Below are 17,630 nucleotides of genomic sequence, written 5' to 3'. Positions count from 1 at the left end.
TCCTGTGGGCACCTGTGCTCGCTTCTGTTGCCTTGGGGTTGCTGCACCAAAAGAGTTAGAAAACTCTTTCTGAAAATAAAGTTAACTTGATTACAGAGAACTGGGCAGTTCTTTGTTCCTTGTCATCCGTGTGAGCCACCAACGCTGTGAGTTACAGGAAAAATAATGGGCTTTGCTATCAGTGATGTATTTTAGTATAGTGGATTTTCAGTTGGGCCATTAGAGTTTACTTACTCTTTTATGAAGTGTTGAGTTATTGAATTAAACCATTTGAAAGCATAGTTGATACAGAGGGAGAAATAAAACATGAAGTATAATACTGTAGTTCAGTCAAATAAATTATATTAAATAATTAAGATTTGGGGGTTTACTCTTTTAATTCAGTAAAGCATTACTGAATTCAGAATCTTCCATCAAATTTTTTTCAAGGATGGATATGTTCTATTGGTTTTTGTTTTGTTTTTAGTTCTGGAACATTTAAAAAATGTAAGAGTGGAAACAATAGTATACGAACCCCTATATATCATCACCCAACCTCAGCAATGATCAGTTCATGGCCAGTCTTTATTTCTTCTTTATAACCAAATTGTTTTGAATCATGCCAGCTTTTTAAAATTGGAAATTTGATTTTTACTTAGTTTAGGCACTTTGGGAACTCCACAACATCCCCGAAGAATTTGCAATATAGAAAATCAAGAAGTAAGGACTATGATGTGTATAGTGATAATGAAACCTGCAGTCAGGAATCAGAAGATAATTTTGCTAAAGAACTTCAGCAGTATATACAAGCTAAAGAAATGGCAAATGCTGCTCAATCCTTACCATTTCCTGAAGAATCAGTGAAGAAAGAGGGAGTGAAGGATACCCAGAAAGGTAAGGGTGAAACTATTTTGTCATTTGAAGTTTATATAGACAGTCAGTCACAGTTGTCCGTAAGTGGACTGGGGTTTGGGGAGAGGGAGAGTTTCTTCTGCATTTTATTTCAAAGTAAGATCATGCTTTCCTTAGGTATTTACGCCAGATGTGAGCTTGCACGGCCTGAGATGCCCACTCCACCCCCCAAGCCTGGCCGTTCAATGTACAAAATGCAGAGTTTACAGGAGGGTTATCAAAGCCCATGACTGCTTTGAAAGGGAGAAGGCTAAATCCGTGGCCTCTGCATATATAAAGGACAAGATGTGCCTGTTTATATTGCTCTCAGTTTAGAGAGGAATTGACTTAATGTCTGATACTGTGGTGTGTCAGACTATATATTCTTTTAGATTACTAAAATAAAATATATTCTTTTAGATGACTGAAATGAAATTTAGTTGTAGGTATGAGGACAAATGACAACCATGGAAGACATTAATCTCCGTTTTACTGCCTTTTTTGGGGGGGGATTCTCTATTTTATTTTCTGACGTAATCTGTGCAGTCAGTGTGGGGCTTAAACTCACAATCCCTGGATCGAGAGTTGCACACTCTACTGACTGAGCCAGCCGGGCTAAATCCGTGGCCTCTGCATATATGAGAACATTGTTTGTATGTAGAAGGTTTTCAGTGAAAACCCTGACAGTAGTATATAAGGTAATTTTAAACATTTGAAGCTTTTGCTGCTAGAGTGCTATGGCAATTCCTAGTTAGCTCCATAACACTCTGAACCCTTCAAAAGGATCTGGCTTATGGCAAGCAAGAGTCAGACGCTTAAGCAACTAAGCCACCCAGGCGCCCCTATAGAGTGTACCTTAGAGTAACCTGCTGTTGTGCCTTCATGTTCTCATAAATTAAAATTAAACTTTTAACACTTAGTGTCTAAGATTTAAACACATAAGATTAATTTTCTTGTTTTCAGCTGTTAAACAAAAAAATAAAAACCCAAAAGCTGCCCAGAAGAATGGTAAACAGAAGAAAATGAAGCGAAAACGGGCTGGCGCGGGCCAGAACGGATCCAACGCTTCCTTGTGGAACAGAAGCTCACAGGAACAGGTCGGTACAAGAGTGCAGGCGTGCGGAGGACACTTACTTGCTGCAGAATTTTTAATCTTACACCACCATGACGAGCCACAGAACAAGGGTTCTCTGATGGTGAAAAATCTCCTCACCGTCAGTGGGCTCTCCCATGTTCTTCGCTGTCACTGTCACAGCTGCCTTCCCTCTCGCTCTCCCTGGGTTAAGCCTTGGTGTTGTCCCTGTTTACTTCAGTACGTGCATATGATTCCCTTGATTTTAGACTGTTGTATTGTCAATGACTGGAAAAACAGGGGAAGCAGGGAGAAGATAAAGAGCCCAAGGGAGCACTTCAAAAGTCACAGAGTCTTATAGAGTTTCTACTGTTGCGGTCCCTGTGGACATGAAAAAGGAGTATTTCTGAGCGTTGACCTTATAAAACACCCCAACCCTCCTGGTATTTTGATTTTGTTCTTTAGAACTTCCTCTTCCTTATGTGGTCCATATACACTATGGAGTATTATGCCTCCATCAGCAAGGATGAATACCCAGCTTTTGTAGCAACATGGAAGGGACTGGAAGAGATTATGCTGAGTGAAATAAGTCAAGCAGAGAGAGTCAATTATCATACGGTTTCACTTATTTGTGGAGCATAACAAATAACATGGAGGACAAGGGGAGATGGAGAAGAGAAGGGAGTTGAGGGAAATTGGAAGGGGAGGTGAACCATGAGAGACTATGGACTCTGAAAAACAACCTGAGGGTCTTGAAGGGGCGGGGGGTGGGAGGTTGGGGGAACCAGGTGGTGGGTATTAGGGAGGGCACGGATTGCATGGAGCACTGGGTGTGGTGCAAAAACAATGAATACTGTTACCCTGAAAAGAAATAAAAAATTAAAAAAAAAAAAAAAAAAGAACTTCCTCTATCTTGGTCTGCGGATGTTTTCAGGATAGGACAATAAGGACTCTGCTTTTCTGAGAGCTCCTAAACTAACCTTTTTTCTTAGGCTTGGTCCAGAAGACAAGAGTTAGGGGTGATAAAATATTAGATCAAATATAATAGAAAAACATATTTATGTAAATATCTTGCCTTGCTTCCATATTTTACAAATGAGGAATCTGAAGCCCTAGGAGTTCAGGTAACTGCTCAGAGTCACACAGGGCCAGGCCACAGCTGGAACTTTATTTCCTGACCCCATCAGTATTCCCTGTGATTCTTTTGGTTTACATTGACTCAAATGATCATTCAGCAGACAGCTTTCCTACATGAGGAATGGATTATAAGCATGGTTAGAGTTTAATAGCATAGTCAGATAAAACCAAGGATTTACACTGACCCATCTTTATTAGACACAATTTTGATGGTGTTAAGTGGAAATTTGACTTTATTACAAAGCAGATCACATAAATGTAGTTAGGTCCCTTCTTTGCACATACTAAATTCGTAAAACCATTCAGAAATTTGGTATTGTAAGAGCTATAAACTACACACAAGTTAACACACTAAAAATAGTTTATATTTCTGAAAAGCTAGAATGTATTATGAAATTCCCCTTTTTTTAATATAAAAGTCACCTTTTGTTTTTATATCTCTTTTGCCATCTTTGAGGTTTTATTTTTAGTAATGTTTGTTAACTTGAGCTGGTTATTATTCCCTCCTCTCACTCAGAGATCATCTCATTGGAATTAAAGAGCACGCTGCTTTTGGTTCACCTTACAGTTTCCAGTTTTGTCTCCATTGTTAAGAGTCTTATTCCTAGACTTCGTTAAATTTTTTTATCTGATTTTTTTAAAAGATTTTATTTATTTATTTGAGAGAATGAGAGAGAGAAAAGAGAGAGGGTTAGGGGGAGAAGCAGACTCCCTGCTGAGCAGGGAGCCCAGTGGAGGACTCGATTCTGGGACTCCAGGATCATGACCTGAGCTGAAGGCAGTCCCTTTACCAACTGAGCCACCCAGGCGCCCTTTTTTTAATCTAATTTTTAAAAATGAGGGCGGGGCATCTGGGTGGCTCAGTGGGTTAAGCCTCTGCCTTCGGCTCAGGTCATGGTCTCAGGGTCCTGGGATTGAGCCCCACATCGGGGTCTGTGCTCAGGAGGGAGCCTGCTTCCCCCTTTCTCTCTGCCTGCCTCTCTGCCTTCTTGTGATCTCGCTCTCTCTCTCTTTCTGTCAAATAAATAAATAAAATCTTTAAAAAAAAATAAGGGCAGAGTATAATAAAATATTTGAATTGCACACACATTAATATTCAGTGCTGGAATGCTGTTATAATTGGCAGAATATTTATTTTTTCAACTGATGTGTAAAACTTCAAGTCTTTCAAATAAAGAGTCACTTTGTAATGTTTTAAAGGTGGTTAAAGTGATTTTGTGCAATGGAATAAAATATTTAAATTTCTATTTCTCACATTTAGTTGTTTTTTGTTTTCAAAGGATGATAAACCTAAGGAGAAGCAGCCACGTGTGAGAATGAGTCAGGGATTCATCAACCAACATACAGTGGAACGGAAGGGGAAACAAATTTGTAAATATTTTCTTGAAAGGAAATGTATTAAGGTATAAAAAGCTATGTAAGCAAAAATATACTAAAATGTGAAGTATAACAAAAATGTGCTAAAGCCAACTCCCATTTCCATTGGATAGTCTAAAAGCATACCTGTACATTTTTATAACTGTTTCCTTCTGGAAGATTCAACTAGAATACTTTATTGAAATATTCCTCTATGTTTTAGAAAGATACTTTTTAAAAAATGCTTTGAGTTAAAAATGTTTAGGTCTTAAGATTTTAAGCAGGTATGTGTGGTATGGTTATAAGATAGCTCTTTACGAATTAGACTGTAGTAAAAAAAAAAGTTTTATACTTTAGTGTTTCTGAGACTTTCTGGAATCATTTGCTTATCTTAAGCTTAGTAATAATTGAATGACTTAACTTTGAGAATGTTAATGGCTTTTCCTTGTTCTGTTTTGGCTCAGGGAGACCAGTGTAAATTTGATCATGATGCCGAGATAGAGAAGAAAAAGGAAATGTGTAAATTTTATGTACAAGGATATTGTACCAGAGGTGAAAACTGCCTATATTTGCATAATATCCTTTATCACAAAATATAAAAACTACTTTTTCTAAATATTTACATGAACATTTTAAATACATGTAATTTTCAATGAAACCCATGTTTTAGCTATGGTAAAATTATGTTATCCAAGCCCAACTTAGTATCAGAGTGGTTAACTGTGTAGGTTGTTTTTTTTTTTCCCAAAGAAAGAAAAGATGGATTCTTTAGCAATTCTCTCAAATCAAGATCATTCACCTGGGTATAGGATAACAGCAGGTTCATGAGACCTATTCAGCCCCCAGAAAGACTGTCAGAATTTCTGCTGTGACATTAACTAATTGTATTTATATTCATGTAAGTTACTTTGTTGTTGTTGTTCTTTAATGATTTTATTTTTAAGTAGTCTCTGCAACCAATGTGGTACTCAAATTTACAACTCTGCAATCAAGGGTTGCATGCTCTATGACTGAGCCTGCTAGGTGCCCTCATCTAAACTACTTCAAAAAAAGGAGGAGGAGGAATTACATAATTTGGGAGTACTTATTTTCTACATATTCTATACCAAATAGAGGTTAATTGTCTCTTAGTTTGGAAAATAACCCTAACTCTCAGTACAAATGGTACAGACATGTTGTGAAAACATGGAACATAAACCTTTTAAGGTAATAGCACCTTTGGGCACCACAAAAGTTGTTTTCCATCAGTCATTCAATAGAAGGAATCTCAATTCTAACTTGAGCGTTTTTTCCTAGAAAATAATATTGAAGTTGTTGAATTGATCCTATTTTAAACAAGCCTTATATCTGAAGGATTCAGGCCTATCATTGTTATTGACTTTAATTTCCCCACCCCAAAAGAATGCTTTAAAGTATTTGAAATACACAGCCTTTTCTTAAATCAGTGAAATATGCTGGTAGTTTATTGTGAAAATGGATATGAAGGAAAAGCATCCTGTGATAGCCATTAAACTGAATTTATATAGTTATTCTAAAATTAGATGTTTCATGTAATTCAGTTAGTATTCTTCTGTCTCATATTTTAAATAGAGATTTTAGTGTTTCTACTATTAGGAAAGACCTTTATAGAGGGCAAATAAAGTCAGTAAATTAATAACAAAATATTTTAATTGGATTAAACATGTTCTCTTCCTTAACATTTGGATTACATGAATATCCTTGCAAGTTTTACCATACAGGAACAAAGTGTTATCAGGGTGAATATTGCAAGTTTTCACATTCTCCGCTGACTCCTGAAACACAAGAATTGCTAGCCAGAGTAAGTACAATTTTAATTTTTGTTTTTCTTTTTTAAAGAGAATTTTTTTTTTAAAGATTTTATTTATTATTTATTTGACAGAGAGAGAAATCACAAGTAGGCGGAGAGTCAGGCAGAGAGAGAGAGAGAAGCAGGCTCCCGCTGAGCAAAGAGCCCGATGTGGGGCTCGATCCCAGGACACTGAGATCATGACCTGAGCCGAAGGCAGCGGCTTAATCCACTGAGCCACCCAGGCGCCCCCTAAAGAGAATGTTTGAACTAAAGACTAACTTTGAACTAAGAATTTTGAAAATACACTCTTCTTTAAGGTTACCATATGGGATGTATTAGGACTGACAGTCTTAGAATTTAATTCCATATAGAAAATTAATATTCACATATATATATATTTTGTAGCTTAAAGGAAAATTTATACTTACTGCTGGTGAGAACATTCCAGTTTATACTAATACAAGCAATAAGTATAAATTGAATGTTCTTAAAACTTTCAATGTAGTTAGCAACCTTGGTAGCCAAGCTAACCAAAGGAAAACAAAATAAATAGGAGAACTAGTACTCCTGCTACAATCTTAGAAGGAAAGCAAAGAATCACTGGATGGTAAATATTTCTAGAGTTACACATACTCAAGTAGTTATTTCAAAAGTTTTCATTACCAGGCGCCTGGGTGGCTCAGTCGGTTAGGCATCTGCCTTCAGCTTGCCGTGATCCCACAGTCCTGGAATTGTTGGGCTCTCTGCTCAGTGTGGGAGCCTGCCACTTCTTTCTTTGCCCGCCTCTCATGCTCGCTTTGTCTGTCTCTCTTTATCTCTCGCTCATATACATAAAATCGTTAAAAATTTCTTTTTCTTCAAATACTCTTTCAGGGCACCTGGGTGTCTCAGTGGGTTAAGCCTCTGCCTTCGGCTCAGGTCATGATCTCAGGTTCCTGGGATTGAGTCCCTCATTGGGCTCTCTGCTCAGCAGGAAGCCTGCTTCCCCACCCCCTCTCTCTCTACCTGCCTCTCTGCCTACTTGTGATCTGTCTCTGTCAAATAAATAAATAAAATCTTTAAACAAACAAAAAAACCTTTTTCAATGAGGAAAGATAACTGAAAAATAAGTCATTTATATTCTTTCATTTGCTATGTGTTAATTGGAATTAGTGTCTTCAAAATTAAATTGAAATATAGGGGAAAATAAAAGATTCTCCTAGAACCAAGCCATACCATCTTGTGGCAGAAAGTTCTCTTGAGTAATACAAATATTAGAAAGTCAAATGTACTTATTTCTGGATGTTTTTAGGTTGTAAAAATGAAGGCTTACCCTAGAATTAAAAGTCATACCAAATATTTTGTTGTTACTATGAAATATATATGAAAAAAAGATAGATATAAAAGTTGTCTTTCAGGCCTCATTGTAAACATTAAGTGAAAGTGATTACTAGGATAAATAGTGTTGGACTCACTAGACAGTTCTAAGAGCATTATGATGTACCTGAATTAGACATTGATGCATAAAAATGATTGTGTGATTTTTTTTTTTCATATTAGGTTTTGGATACTGAAAAGAAGTCATCTTGAAAATAAAAGGCATAAAAAAGGTAAAATTAGCTTTTAGCACATTTCCTTTTTGTTCTCTGAAACATCTGTAGAAATTGGCTTGGAAACATAGGACTTTTCAATTTTCTAAAATAGAAATCTTTTTCTTTATCTTCCCCTGCTAACAAATTATAAAATATTTGCTACCTATGCATGGATATATATGTCCATGTCCTTGGGCCTACTTCCCTCTCTTAGTTTGTCACTATCTTTTGTAGTTTTATCCTCCTCTTTTGTTTCTCTGTAGACTTAGCAAGTGTGTGTGATCCGTGAAATAGTGTATTTGGTTTTGTGTTTGGATTTTATTTAAATAGCTTGGATTTTATTTTAACAATAAATATTCTATGTACTCATTTATGTATTTATGTGACTTGCTATTTTCACTCTTTATTACACTTCTTTTTTGGTGGGGGGTGGAGAGAGAGAGAGAGGGAGGGCAAGCCAGGGAGCAGGGGAGAGGGGCAGAGGAAGAGGGAGAGAGAATCTCAAGCAGGCTCCATGCCCAACTTGGAGCCGGATGCAGGGCTTGATCTCATAACCCTGAGATGATGACCTGAGGTGAAATCAAGAGTCAGATGCAGAACCAGCTGAGCCACCTAGGTGCCCCTCAACATTATGTTTCTAGATTCATACATGTGCAGTCAAATGCTCTACCACTGAGCTATACCCCCTAGATTCATACATGTGGATACACATAGCTCTTATTCATTAATTTATACTTTCATATAGCATTTCATTCTATGAATATGTTAAAATTTATTTGGTCATCTACTGATGGACACTTAGGTTATTTTCAATTTTTTAAATATAAGGTATTGTTAAAAATAATTACATGTATGTCTTTTGATGTAGTTGTATGTGCGTTATCCTGGATATAAACCAAGGAAAATGTAAAATTTAAGATAATACCAGTCTTTTCTAAAGTAGTTAGAACAGTTTATACTCCCACCAACTGTGTAAAAGAACTCCTGTGGCTCTATACTTGCCTATACTTTTATTGTCAAGACTTCAGTTTAGTGGACATAAAAGTGATGTCACATAGCTTATTTTCATGAAATTCAGCATCTTTTCTTACGCTTACTAGCTTTTGAGTTTCATTTTTGGTGAAATTCCTGTTGTTTTTGCTTGTGTCTCAATTGGGCTGATTGTACTTTATAAATTGATTTTATATATTCCTGATATAATTCTTCATGGGATATGTATGGCAGGTCTTCTCCCATTTTGTGCATTGTCTTTTCAGTTTTTCTGAGAAGGCTCAATGAGCAGAACTACTTCCTTTGGCAATCTTTTTAAGTTTTGTTTTTTATATTTCTTTTTTACTCCTTTGGAAAATGTATCAGTTAACAGTTGCTACCATAATGGTGTTAACAACCATAGAAGCCGCTCACTAGTATATAAAAATAAACATTTCTTTTTCCATACATCCACATATTGGCTGGGAATAGGCTGATCTAGGCTGGCTTTGGCTGGGTTGGCTCTCCTTCATTAAGCAGGTTGACTGGGATGGTTCTGCTCTACCTACATCTCAGCCTCCTGCTACACCCAGTAGGCTAGCTGGGCTGTGTTCCTCTCATGGTGTTGGCAGAAGCTCAGGGCTGTTTTCATCATGTTTACTCATAAGCCGTTGGCCTAAGTAAGTGACACAGCCAAGCCCAAAATCAAGAAGTAGGGAAGTACACTCTACTTAGACTTTCCACGTGGGAGGAGCTGCTAAATTACACGAAAAAAGAGGGTGGTTGTGGCTATAGGGAGAAAAGACTGAAAACTAATTGATTATTATTATTATTTTTTTTTTGAATGGTATGTAGTAGGGACCTGTTTTTCCCTTTCCTTATACTGACAAGCAGCCTCCCTGCACCATTCAACTGAAAAGACTGCCTTTTCCTCACTGGTCTGTAATGCCTGCCCCCTGTGCTATATATAAAGTTTCCTCCAAACAAAGATTGGTTTCTGGGGTTTCTTTCCTGCTTCATTTCTCTCGTTCTCACTCTGTCTTAGTTACTGGAGCTTTTTTGGGTTTTACCTGTTTGATAGTTTATCTAATGCTGTTCTTCATAAATCCCTTGGATATTTTGGGCCCTTATTTTGAAAAATTCTTTGGTAACATTTTATTTATTTATTTGAGAGAGAGAGCACAGATTGGGGGAGAGGCAGAGGAAGAGGGAGGGGAACATGTAGACTCTCTGCTGAGTGGGGAGTCTGATTCGGGGCTCAATCCCAGGACTCCAGGATCATGACTTGAGTTGAACTCAGATGCTTACCCAACTGAGCCACCCAGGGACCCTTATTTTGGGCCCTTTTACTTTGAGATAGTTTTCACCTGCTTTCAGCGTAAAACTTAATACTTTTTGGTAAATTTACAAAGTTGTGTGACATCACCATATCCAATTTTAGGATGTTTTTGACACCCACAAAAAGATCCCTTGTACCTATTTTCATTCATTCTCCAATCTCACCACCAGTTCTAGGCAACCACTGATCTCCTTACTGTCTCTAGATTTGCCTTTTTTGGGCATTTTGTATAAATTTCAACATGTGGTCTTCTACTTCTGGCTCTTCATGTAGTATGATACTTTTGAGTTTTATTCATGCCTTATCATAGATCACTTGTTTTTAAAAAAATTTTATTTATTTATTTGACAGAAAGAGAGATCACAAGTAGGCAGAGAGGCAGGCAGAGAGTGAGAAGCAGGCTCCCCGCTGAGCAGAGAGCCCTATGCTGGGCTTGATCTCAGGACCCTGAGACCATGACCTGAGCCGAAGGCAGAGGCTTAACCTGCTGGGCCACCCAGGAACCCCGTTCACTTTTTTTTTTTTAAATAATTGCCCCATTATACCATTCATTTCTCTCATTCTCACTCTGTCTTAGTTACTGGAGCTTTTTTGGGTTTTACCTGTTTGATAGTTTATCTAATGCTGTTCTTCATAAATCCCTTGGATATTTTGATTAGGGATTTCTGGATACTATGGTAATTATATGTTCAACTTCTTAAGAACTGGAAAATTGTTTTCCAAAGTGGTTGTATCATTTTGCATTCTAGACAGCAAAGTCAAAAGATTTTAGTTTCTCCACATCCTCACCCACACTCATTATTTTCGGTTGTTTTGATTATAGCTTTTCTAGTAGGGGTGAAGTGGTATCTCACTATAGCTGTAATTTGCATTTTTCAAATGATTAATGGTGTTAAGCATCTTTTCATGTGCCATTGGTCAGTTCAGATCTTTACCTATTCTGCAATTGGATCATCATCTTACTATTGAGTTGTAAGAGTTCTTTGCTGGATATAAGTCCATTACACATATATGATTTAGAAGTATTTTGTCCCTATATCTGGCTTTATCTTTTTGTCCTAATTTGTGCCTGTGTTTTTAAAACAGTGTCATTGGGGAGGGTATGTGTTGTGGTGAGTGCTGTGTGTTATGTAAGACTGATGAATCGCAGACCTCTAGCCCTGAAATAATACATTATATGTTAATATTGATATTAATATGATTCTTTTGAGTTAATTCTTGGGAAAAGTATGAGCTAAGGATCTAAATTTTTCTTTTTGCATGTAGATATCCAGTTGTCCCAGCACTATATTAAAAAAAGACTGCCCTTTATCCACTAAGTTACCTTGGCACCTTTGTCAGAAATCAATTGTCTATAAATATAAGAATTTCTTTCTAGACTTTCAGTTGTGTTCTGTTGCTTTGTATGGTTTTCCTTGTATGCTATCACAGTGTCTTGTGATAGTGTCTTGTGATTACTCTAGCTTTATTCTAAGCTTTAAAATAAGAAAATATAAATTGTCCAGTTTTATTCACTTTTTCAACAATTGTTTTGGCTATTTGGTGTCTTTTGCTTTTTCATATAAATTTTAGGATCAGCTTGCAAATTTCTGCACAACACCTATGCTGGAATTTTGACAGTTTGCATTGACCTGTGGAGAATGGCGATATTCTATGAATATGGAATGTATCTCACTTTATTTAGATCTTTAATTTCTCTGTTTTGTAGTTTTCAGCATACAAGTGTGTTATTTACACTTATTTTTTTAAATTTATTTACACACATTTTTTCCTCTTTGATGCTGTTGATAAATGGAATGTTTTTTAAACTTAATTTTTGGATCATATATTCCTAGTATAAAGAAATAGAACTTACTCTTTTGCATTTTCATCTTTTTTTCCTGAGTCCTTTATGAACTCATTTATTAGCTCTATAGTTTTGTGTGTGTGTGTATGTGTGTGTTCCTTAGGAATTTCTGCATATTATCTGAGAATAAAGACAGTTTTACTTCTTCCTTTCTAATCTGGATGCCTTTTATTTCTGTGATTTCACTGCCTCAAACCTCCCATGCAGTGTTAAATCGAAGGGATAGCAGACATCATTGACTTTTTCCTGATGTTAGGAAAAAAGCATTCAGTCCTTTAGCACTGTGTATGATTTCAGCTGTAGATTTTTCAAAGATATGCTTCATTGGTTTGAGAAAGTTCCCTTCTATTCATACTTTATCAAGAGCTTTTATCGTGGATGGATGTTGGATTTTGTCAAATGCGCTTTCTCTATCTGCTGAGATGCTCATATCATTTTTCCCTTTAATCCTATTAATATGATACACTACATTATTATGATATATTCAGATGTTAAACCAGTATTGCATTCTTTTTTTTTTTTTAAGATTTTATTTATTTATTTGACAGACAGAGATCACAAGTAGGCAGAGTGGCAGGCAGAGAGAGGAGGAAGCAGGCTCCCTGCTGAGCAGAGAGCCTGATGCGGGGCTCGATCCCAGGACCTTGGGATCATGACCTGAACCGAAGGCAGAGGCCTTAACCCACTGAGCCACTCAGGTGCCCCAAACCAGTGTTGCATTCTTGAGATAAGTCCCACTTGGTCATGGTATATAACCTGTTTTGAATATTTTTGGATTTGATTTGCTAATATTTTATGAAAGATTTTTATTCTATTCATATATAGCTTTCTTTTCTTATCGTATCTTTTTCTAGCTTTGGTATCAGGGTAATACTGGTTTCCTTAAGTGAATTGACAGATGTTCCTTCTTCCTTTATTTTCTGGAAAAGTTTTTGAAGGATTGGTATTATTTCTTCTTTAAATATGTGGTAGCGGGGCGCCTGGGTGGCTCAGTGGGTTAAGCCGCTGCCTTCGGCTCAGGTCATGATCTCAGGGTCCTGGGATCAAGCCCCGCATCGGGCTCTCTGCTCAGCAGGGAGCCTGCTTCCTCCTCTCTCTCTGCCTGCCTCTCTGCCTGTTTGTGATCTCTCTCTGTCAAATAAATAAATAAAATCTTTAAAAAAATAATAATAATAAATAAATAAATAAATATGTGGTAGCAATCACCACTGAGGACACCTGAGCCTGAGCTTTTCTTCAACAGAAGATTTTACATACTGATTCAATTTCTTTCCTTTTTATAGGTTTATTCAAGTTTTTTTCCTTGAATTCTGTTTTGGTAACTTGTATTTTCCTATTATTTTTGCCATTTCATCTAAGTTGTCTACTTTGTTGGCATAAGTTTGTCCAATAGTACTGTTTTATAACTCTTGATTTCTGTATCAAGATTTTTGTATCAAGAAGAGATTTCTCTGCCAGCAGTTTTGAGTTCTGTATGATAGTGATATCCCCTCTTTTGTACCTCATTTTGGTACTTTTGAGTCTACTCTTTTTTTTTCTTGGTTAGTGTAACTAAATGTTTTATTGATCTTTCAAAGAACCAACTTAGTCTATTGATTATTCTCTCTCTTTTTTTTTTATTTCCACTCAATTTTTCTTATTTCCTTCCTTCTGCTTGCTTTGTGTTTTGTTTGTTCCTATGTAGATTTTAGAGTCAGTTTGCCAAACCCCCTCCTCACCAGCAAAACAAAACAGGAACAGTTTGGTGTTCTTTTAATTGGAATTTGTTTAGCTGTGTGCATTAGTTTGGAAACAGTTGACAGCTTTTTGGAGTGAGTTCTTCAGTCCATGAATATGTTGCCTATAGTCTTTTAAAGTGTTTTTTAAATAAAGTTATCATTGTCCCCAGTGGGCCTACACATTCTTGTTAATTTTTTTTAAGTACTTTGTAATTTTGGATGTTATACACATTTTTAAAAATACTTATTTATTTATTTGTCAAAGAGAGAGAGAGTGTGTGCACAAGCAGGCAGAGTGGCAGGCAGAGGTGGAGAGAGAAGCAGGCTTCCTGCCAAGCAAGGAGCCTGATACGGGACTTGATCCCAGGACCCTGGGATCATGACCTGAGCTGAAGGCAGTGGCCTAACCAACTGAGCCACCCAGGCGTCCCATCTCATTCATATTTTTAAACTTGATTTTTCTATTTGAATAAAAAACTTTGCTGATTTCTCTTTTAAAGTTGATAATCTCAGTAAGGTTTTCTGGATTTTTTTGTAGACATACATCTGCATATAATGATTTTTATTCCTTCTGCGGTTCTTATTTATTTTTATTTTTCTTATCTTGTTGACTAGGCCTTATAGTACAAGATTTAAGAACAGCTGTGTTGAAGTGTACATTATATATAATGCACTCATTTTAAGTGTACACCTCAGTTATGTTAAGTATATTCACATTGTTTTGCATCCAGTCTTCAGAACCTTTTCATCTTGCAAATGAAATTCTGAACCCATTTAACAGTAACTACCCATTCCCTCCCTCCCCCAAGCCCTTGGCAACCACCATTCTTCTTTATGTCTCTGATTTTGATGACACCAGAAACCTCATGTAAGTGGGATCCTAGAATATTTGTCTTTTGTGACTGGCTCATTTCACTTAACATAGTATCTTCAAGGTTCATTAATGCAGCATGTGTCAGGATGTCCATCCTTTTTCAGGCTGAGTAATATTCCATTACTCAGTAGTATATTATTCCTGTTACTCATATTGCATACTGAGTAATATTCCATATTTAAAATGTATCTCCACATTTTGCTGAACCATTCATCTGTTGATGGTTACTTGGAGTGCTTCCGTGTTTTAACTGTTGTGAATAATGCTGTTATGAACATGACGTACAAATATCTTTTTGAAACTCTCCTTTCAATTTTGGGTGTATGTGAGGAAGTAGAATTGTTGGGCCATGTGTTAATTCTGTTCTTAATTTTTTTGAGGAACCACCATACTGTTTCCCGTAGTAGCTTTACCATTTACATTCCCACCACAAGTGCACAGGATTCCGATTTCCCCACCAACACTTGTTACTTTCTTTTTCTTTTTTTACTTGATAGTAGCCATCCTAATGGGTATGAGGTAGTAGGCATCTCATTGTAGTTACAATTTGCATTTTCGTAATGATTAATGATGTTGAGCATCTTTTCATGTGCTTATTGGCCATTTGTGTATCATCTTTGGAGAAATTCAAAGACTGTTCAAGTCCTTTGCACAATTTTGAATAGGGTTTTTGTTGTTTTAGAGAGTTCTCTAAATATTCGGGATTTTAATCACTTATGATAACATGACTTGCAAGTATTTTCTCCCATTTTGTAGGTTGCCTTTTCACTGTGTTGATAGTGTTTTTTGATGTACAAGATTTAAAAATTTTCATGAAATCCAGTTTGTCTTTTTTTTTCTTGTGCTGTTTCTGCCTTTGGTCTCATATTCAGGAAATCACTGCTGAACCCAATGTTGTCAAACTTTTATCCTGTCTCTTTTTCCTAAGAGTTTTATAGTTCTAGCTCTTAGTTTAAGTCTTTAATTCATTTTGAGTTATTGGATGAAGAGATATAGGAGATCGAAGAGAGAAAACTTTTTAAGTCTTTGATTTTTAAGTCTTTAATTAATTTTGGGTTTAGGAAGTGTTACAACTTCATTCTTTTGCATTTAGATACTCAGTTTTGCCAGTCCCATTTGTTGAAAAGACTGTCATTTCCCCATTGAATGACTTTGGCATCCTTGTCAAAAATTATTTGACTATGTGTGGGAAGGTTTATTTCTGAGCTCTGTATTCTATTCCATTGGTTTTATATATGTTTGTCTTTATGCCAGTACCATATTATTTGATTATTGTAGATTTATAGTCAGTTTTGAAATTTAGAAGTGTGAACCTCAACTTTGTTCTTTTTCAAGATTATTTTTGGCTCTTTGAGGCCTGTTGAGATTCCATATGAATTTTAGGGTGGACTTTTGTTTCTGCCAAAAGTGTTACGATTTTGATAGTGAATGCACTGACACCATAGATCATTTTGGGCACTATTGACAACTAAATTAAGTCTTTCCAATTCATGAACATGGGGTGCCTTTGCATTTATTTATGTTTTTATCTTCTTTCAGAAATGTTTTGTAGTTTTCATTGTACCAGCCTTTCACCATCTTGGTTAAATTTCCTAAGAATTTTATTCTCTTTGAGGTATAGTGAATGGAATTGTCTTCTTGACTTCCTTTTCAGATTGTGTGTAATTTGTGTACAGAAATAGAACTGACTCTTATGTGTTGACTTTATATCCTCCTGGTTTGTTGAATTCATTTATTAGTTCTTTTTTTTTTAAGATTTTATTTATTTATTTGACAGACAGAGATCACAAGTGGACAGAGAAAGAGGAGGAAGCAGGCTCCCTGCTGAGCAGAGAGCCTGATGTGGGACTCGATCCCAGAACCCTGGGATCCTGACCTGAGCCAAAGGCAGAGGCTTTTACCACTGAGCTACCCAGGCGCCTCTTGTTTATTAGTTATAACAAAAAGTATTTTTGTGGAAGCTTTAAGGTTTCCTACTTATAGATCATAGATTATACATGTAAATTATAGATATATAGATAAATGTTTTCTTAACATGATAAAATATATTATACCTTAATAAGAAAGTAAGCGTCATACGTAATGGGGAAACAATGGAGGCATTTCTACTAGAAGTGTTTATGTCCAGTGGGACTGTCTAGTTTCTGAAAGTTGAATAGAATTTCCCTCTGAAAACATCTATATGTGGTGCTGGTTTCATTTAAGAATGTCCTTGATGAAACAGTAAAGATTATTAATGTTAAACCTCAGTTCTTGGTATGTCTTGTCGATATTATGTATAGTGAAATGGAAAGACGTATAAAGTATTTCTACCTACTGAGTGGTATTCTCAAGGAAAAACATTTGTGTGCTTTTATCTTAATTGCAAGCTGAATTAGCTGTATTTTTTCATGAATACTCAAAATCAACTAAGGGGCAGACTTTTTTTTTCAGATGTAGACGTTCAGCAGGTACTTTTTCACAAATGAATGCAATTACCCCATTACTTCAAGGAAAGTAACTGAAAATATTCGTTATCAATGATAGAATTCTCGCTTTTGAGCAAAAATTATAATTTGGAACATTTGATCTATCTCTCTGAGCGTGATTGCTTTCCTGTACTTTTTGTCAGATTGGTTGGTAATATTAAAGACTATGATATTTTAAAATGTGGTGTTTTAAATAATGTATAATGAAACATTTGAAAGGTATGCATAAATTAGTAAGCTAATATTTCCAAATAAATAATGCACGGTGTTTCAAAATTATGCATGGGTTAAACATCCATCCAACCTACAATATAAATTATTGTGTTTTAATAACAGTACAAAAATTTCCTTCTTGGGGCGCCTGGGTGGCTCAGTGGGTTAAGGCCTCTGCCTTCGGTTCAGGTCATGATCCCAGGGTCCTGGGATCGAGCCCTGCATCGGGCTCTCTGCTTGGCAAGGAGCCTGCTTTCTCCTCTCTCTCTGCCTACTTGTGATCTCTGTCAAATAAGTAAATAAAATCTTTAAAAAATAATAATAATAGAATACCACCTTTAAAAAAAATTTCCTTCTTGTGGTTTCAGATTTATATTGTAACTGGAA

At 36.2% G+C, this 17,630-nt stretch overlaps 1 protein-coding gene across 2 annotated transcripts in view; it reads left to right on the top strand.

Moving 5' to 3' along the window:
* ZC3H8 (zinc finger CCCH-type containing 8) overlaps positions 1-17,630 on the top strand; it is a 35,392-nt gene that overhangs the window by 11,798 nt on the left and 5,964 nt on the right. For both annotated transcript variants that reach the window (XM_082746579.1, XM_082746578.1), the window contains exons 3-8: positions 639-873; positions 1,834-1,967; positions 4,360-4,482; positions 4,900-5,013; positions 6,147-6,254; positions 7,785-7,834. In XM_082746579.1, the coding sequence (XP_082602705.1) occupies positions 639-873; positions 1,834-1,967; positions 4,360-4,482; positions 4,900-5,013; positions 6,147-6,254; positions 7,785-7,814 (744 nt within the window). In that variant the 3' untranslated portion in view covers positions 7,815-7,834. The remainder of the gene's footprint in view (positions 1-638; positions 874-1,833; positions 1,968-4,359; positions 4,483-4,899; positions 5,014-6,146; positions 6,255-7,784; positions 7,835-17,630) is intronic.

This window comes from Mustela nivalis, assembly GCF_964662115.1.
Source record: "Mustela nivalis genome assembly, chromosome: 8".
Lineage (NCBI taxonomy): Eukaryota > Metazoa > Chordata > Mammalia > Carnivora > Mustelidae > Mustela > Mustela nivalis.
Note: the sequence above shows the minus strand (reverse complement) of the source record. Positions and strands in the feature narration are given on the sequence as shown.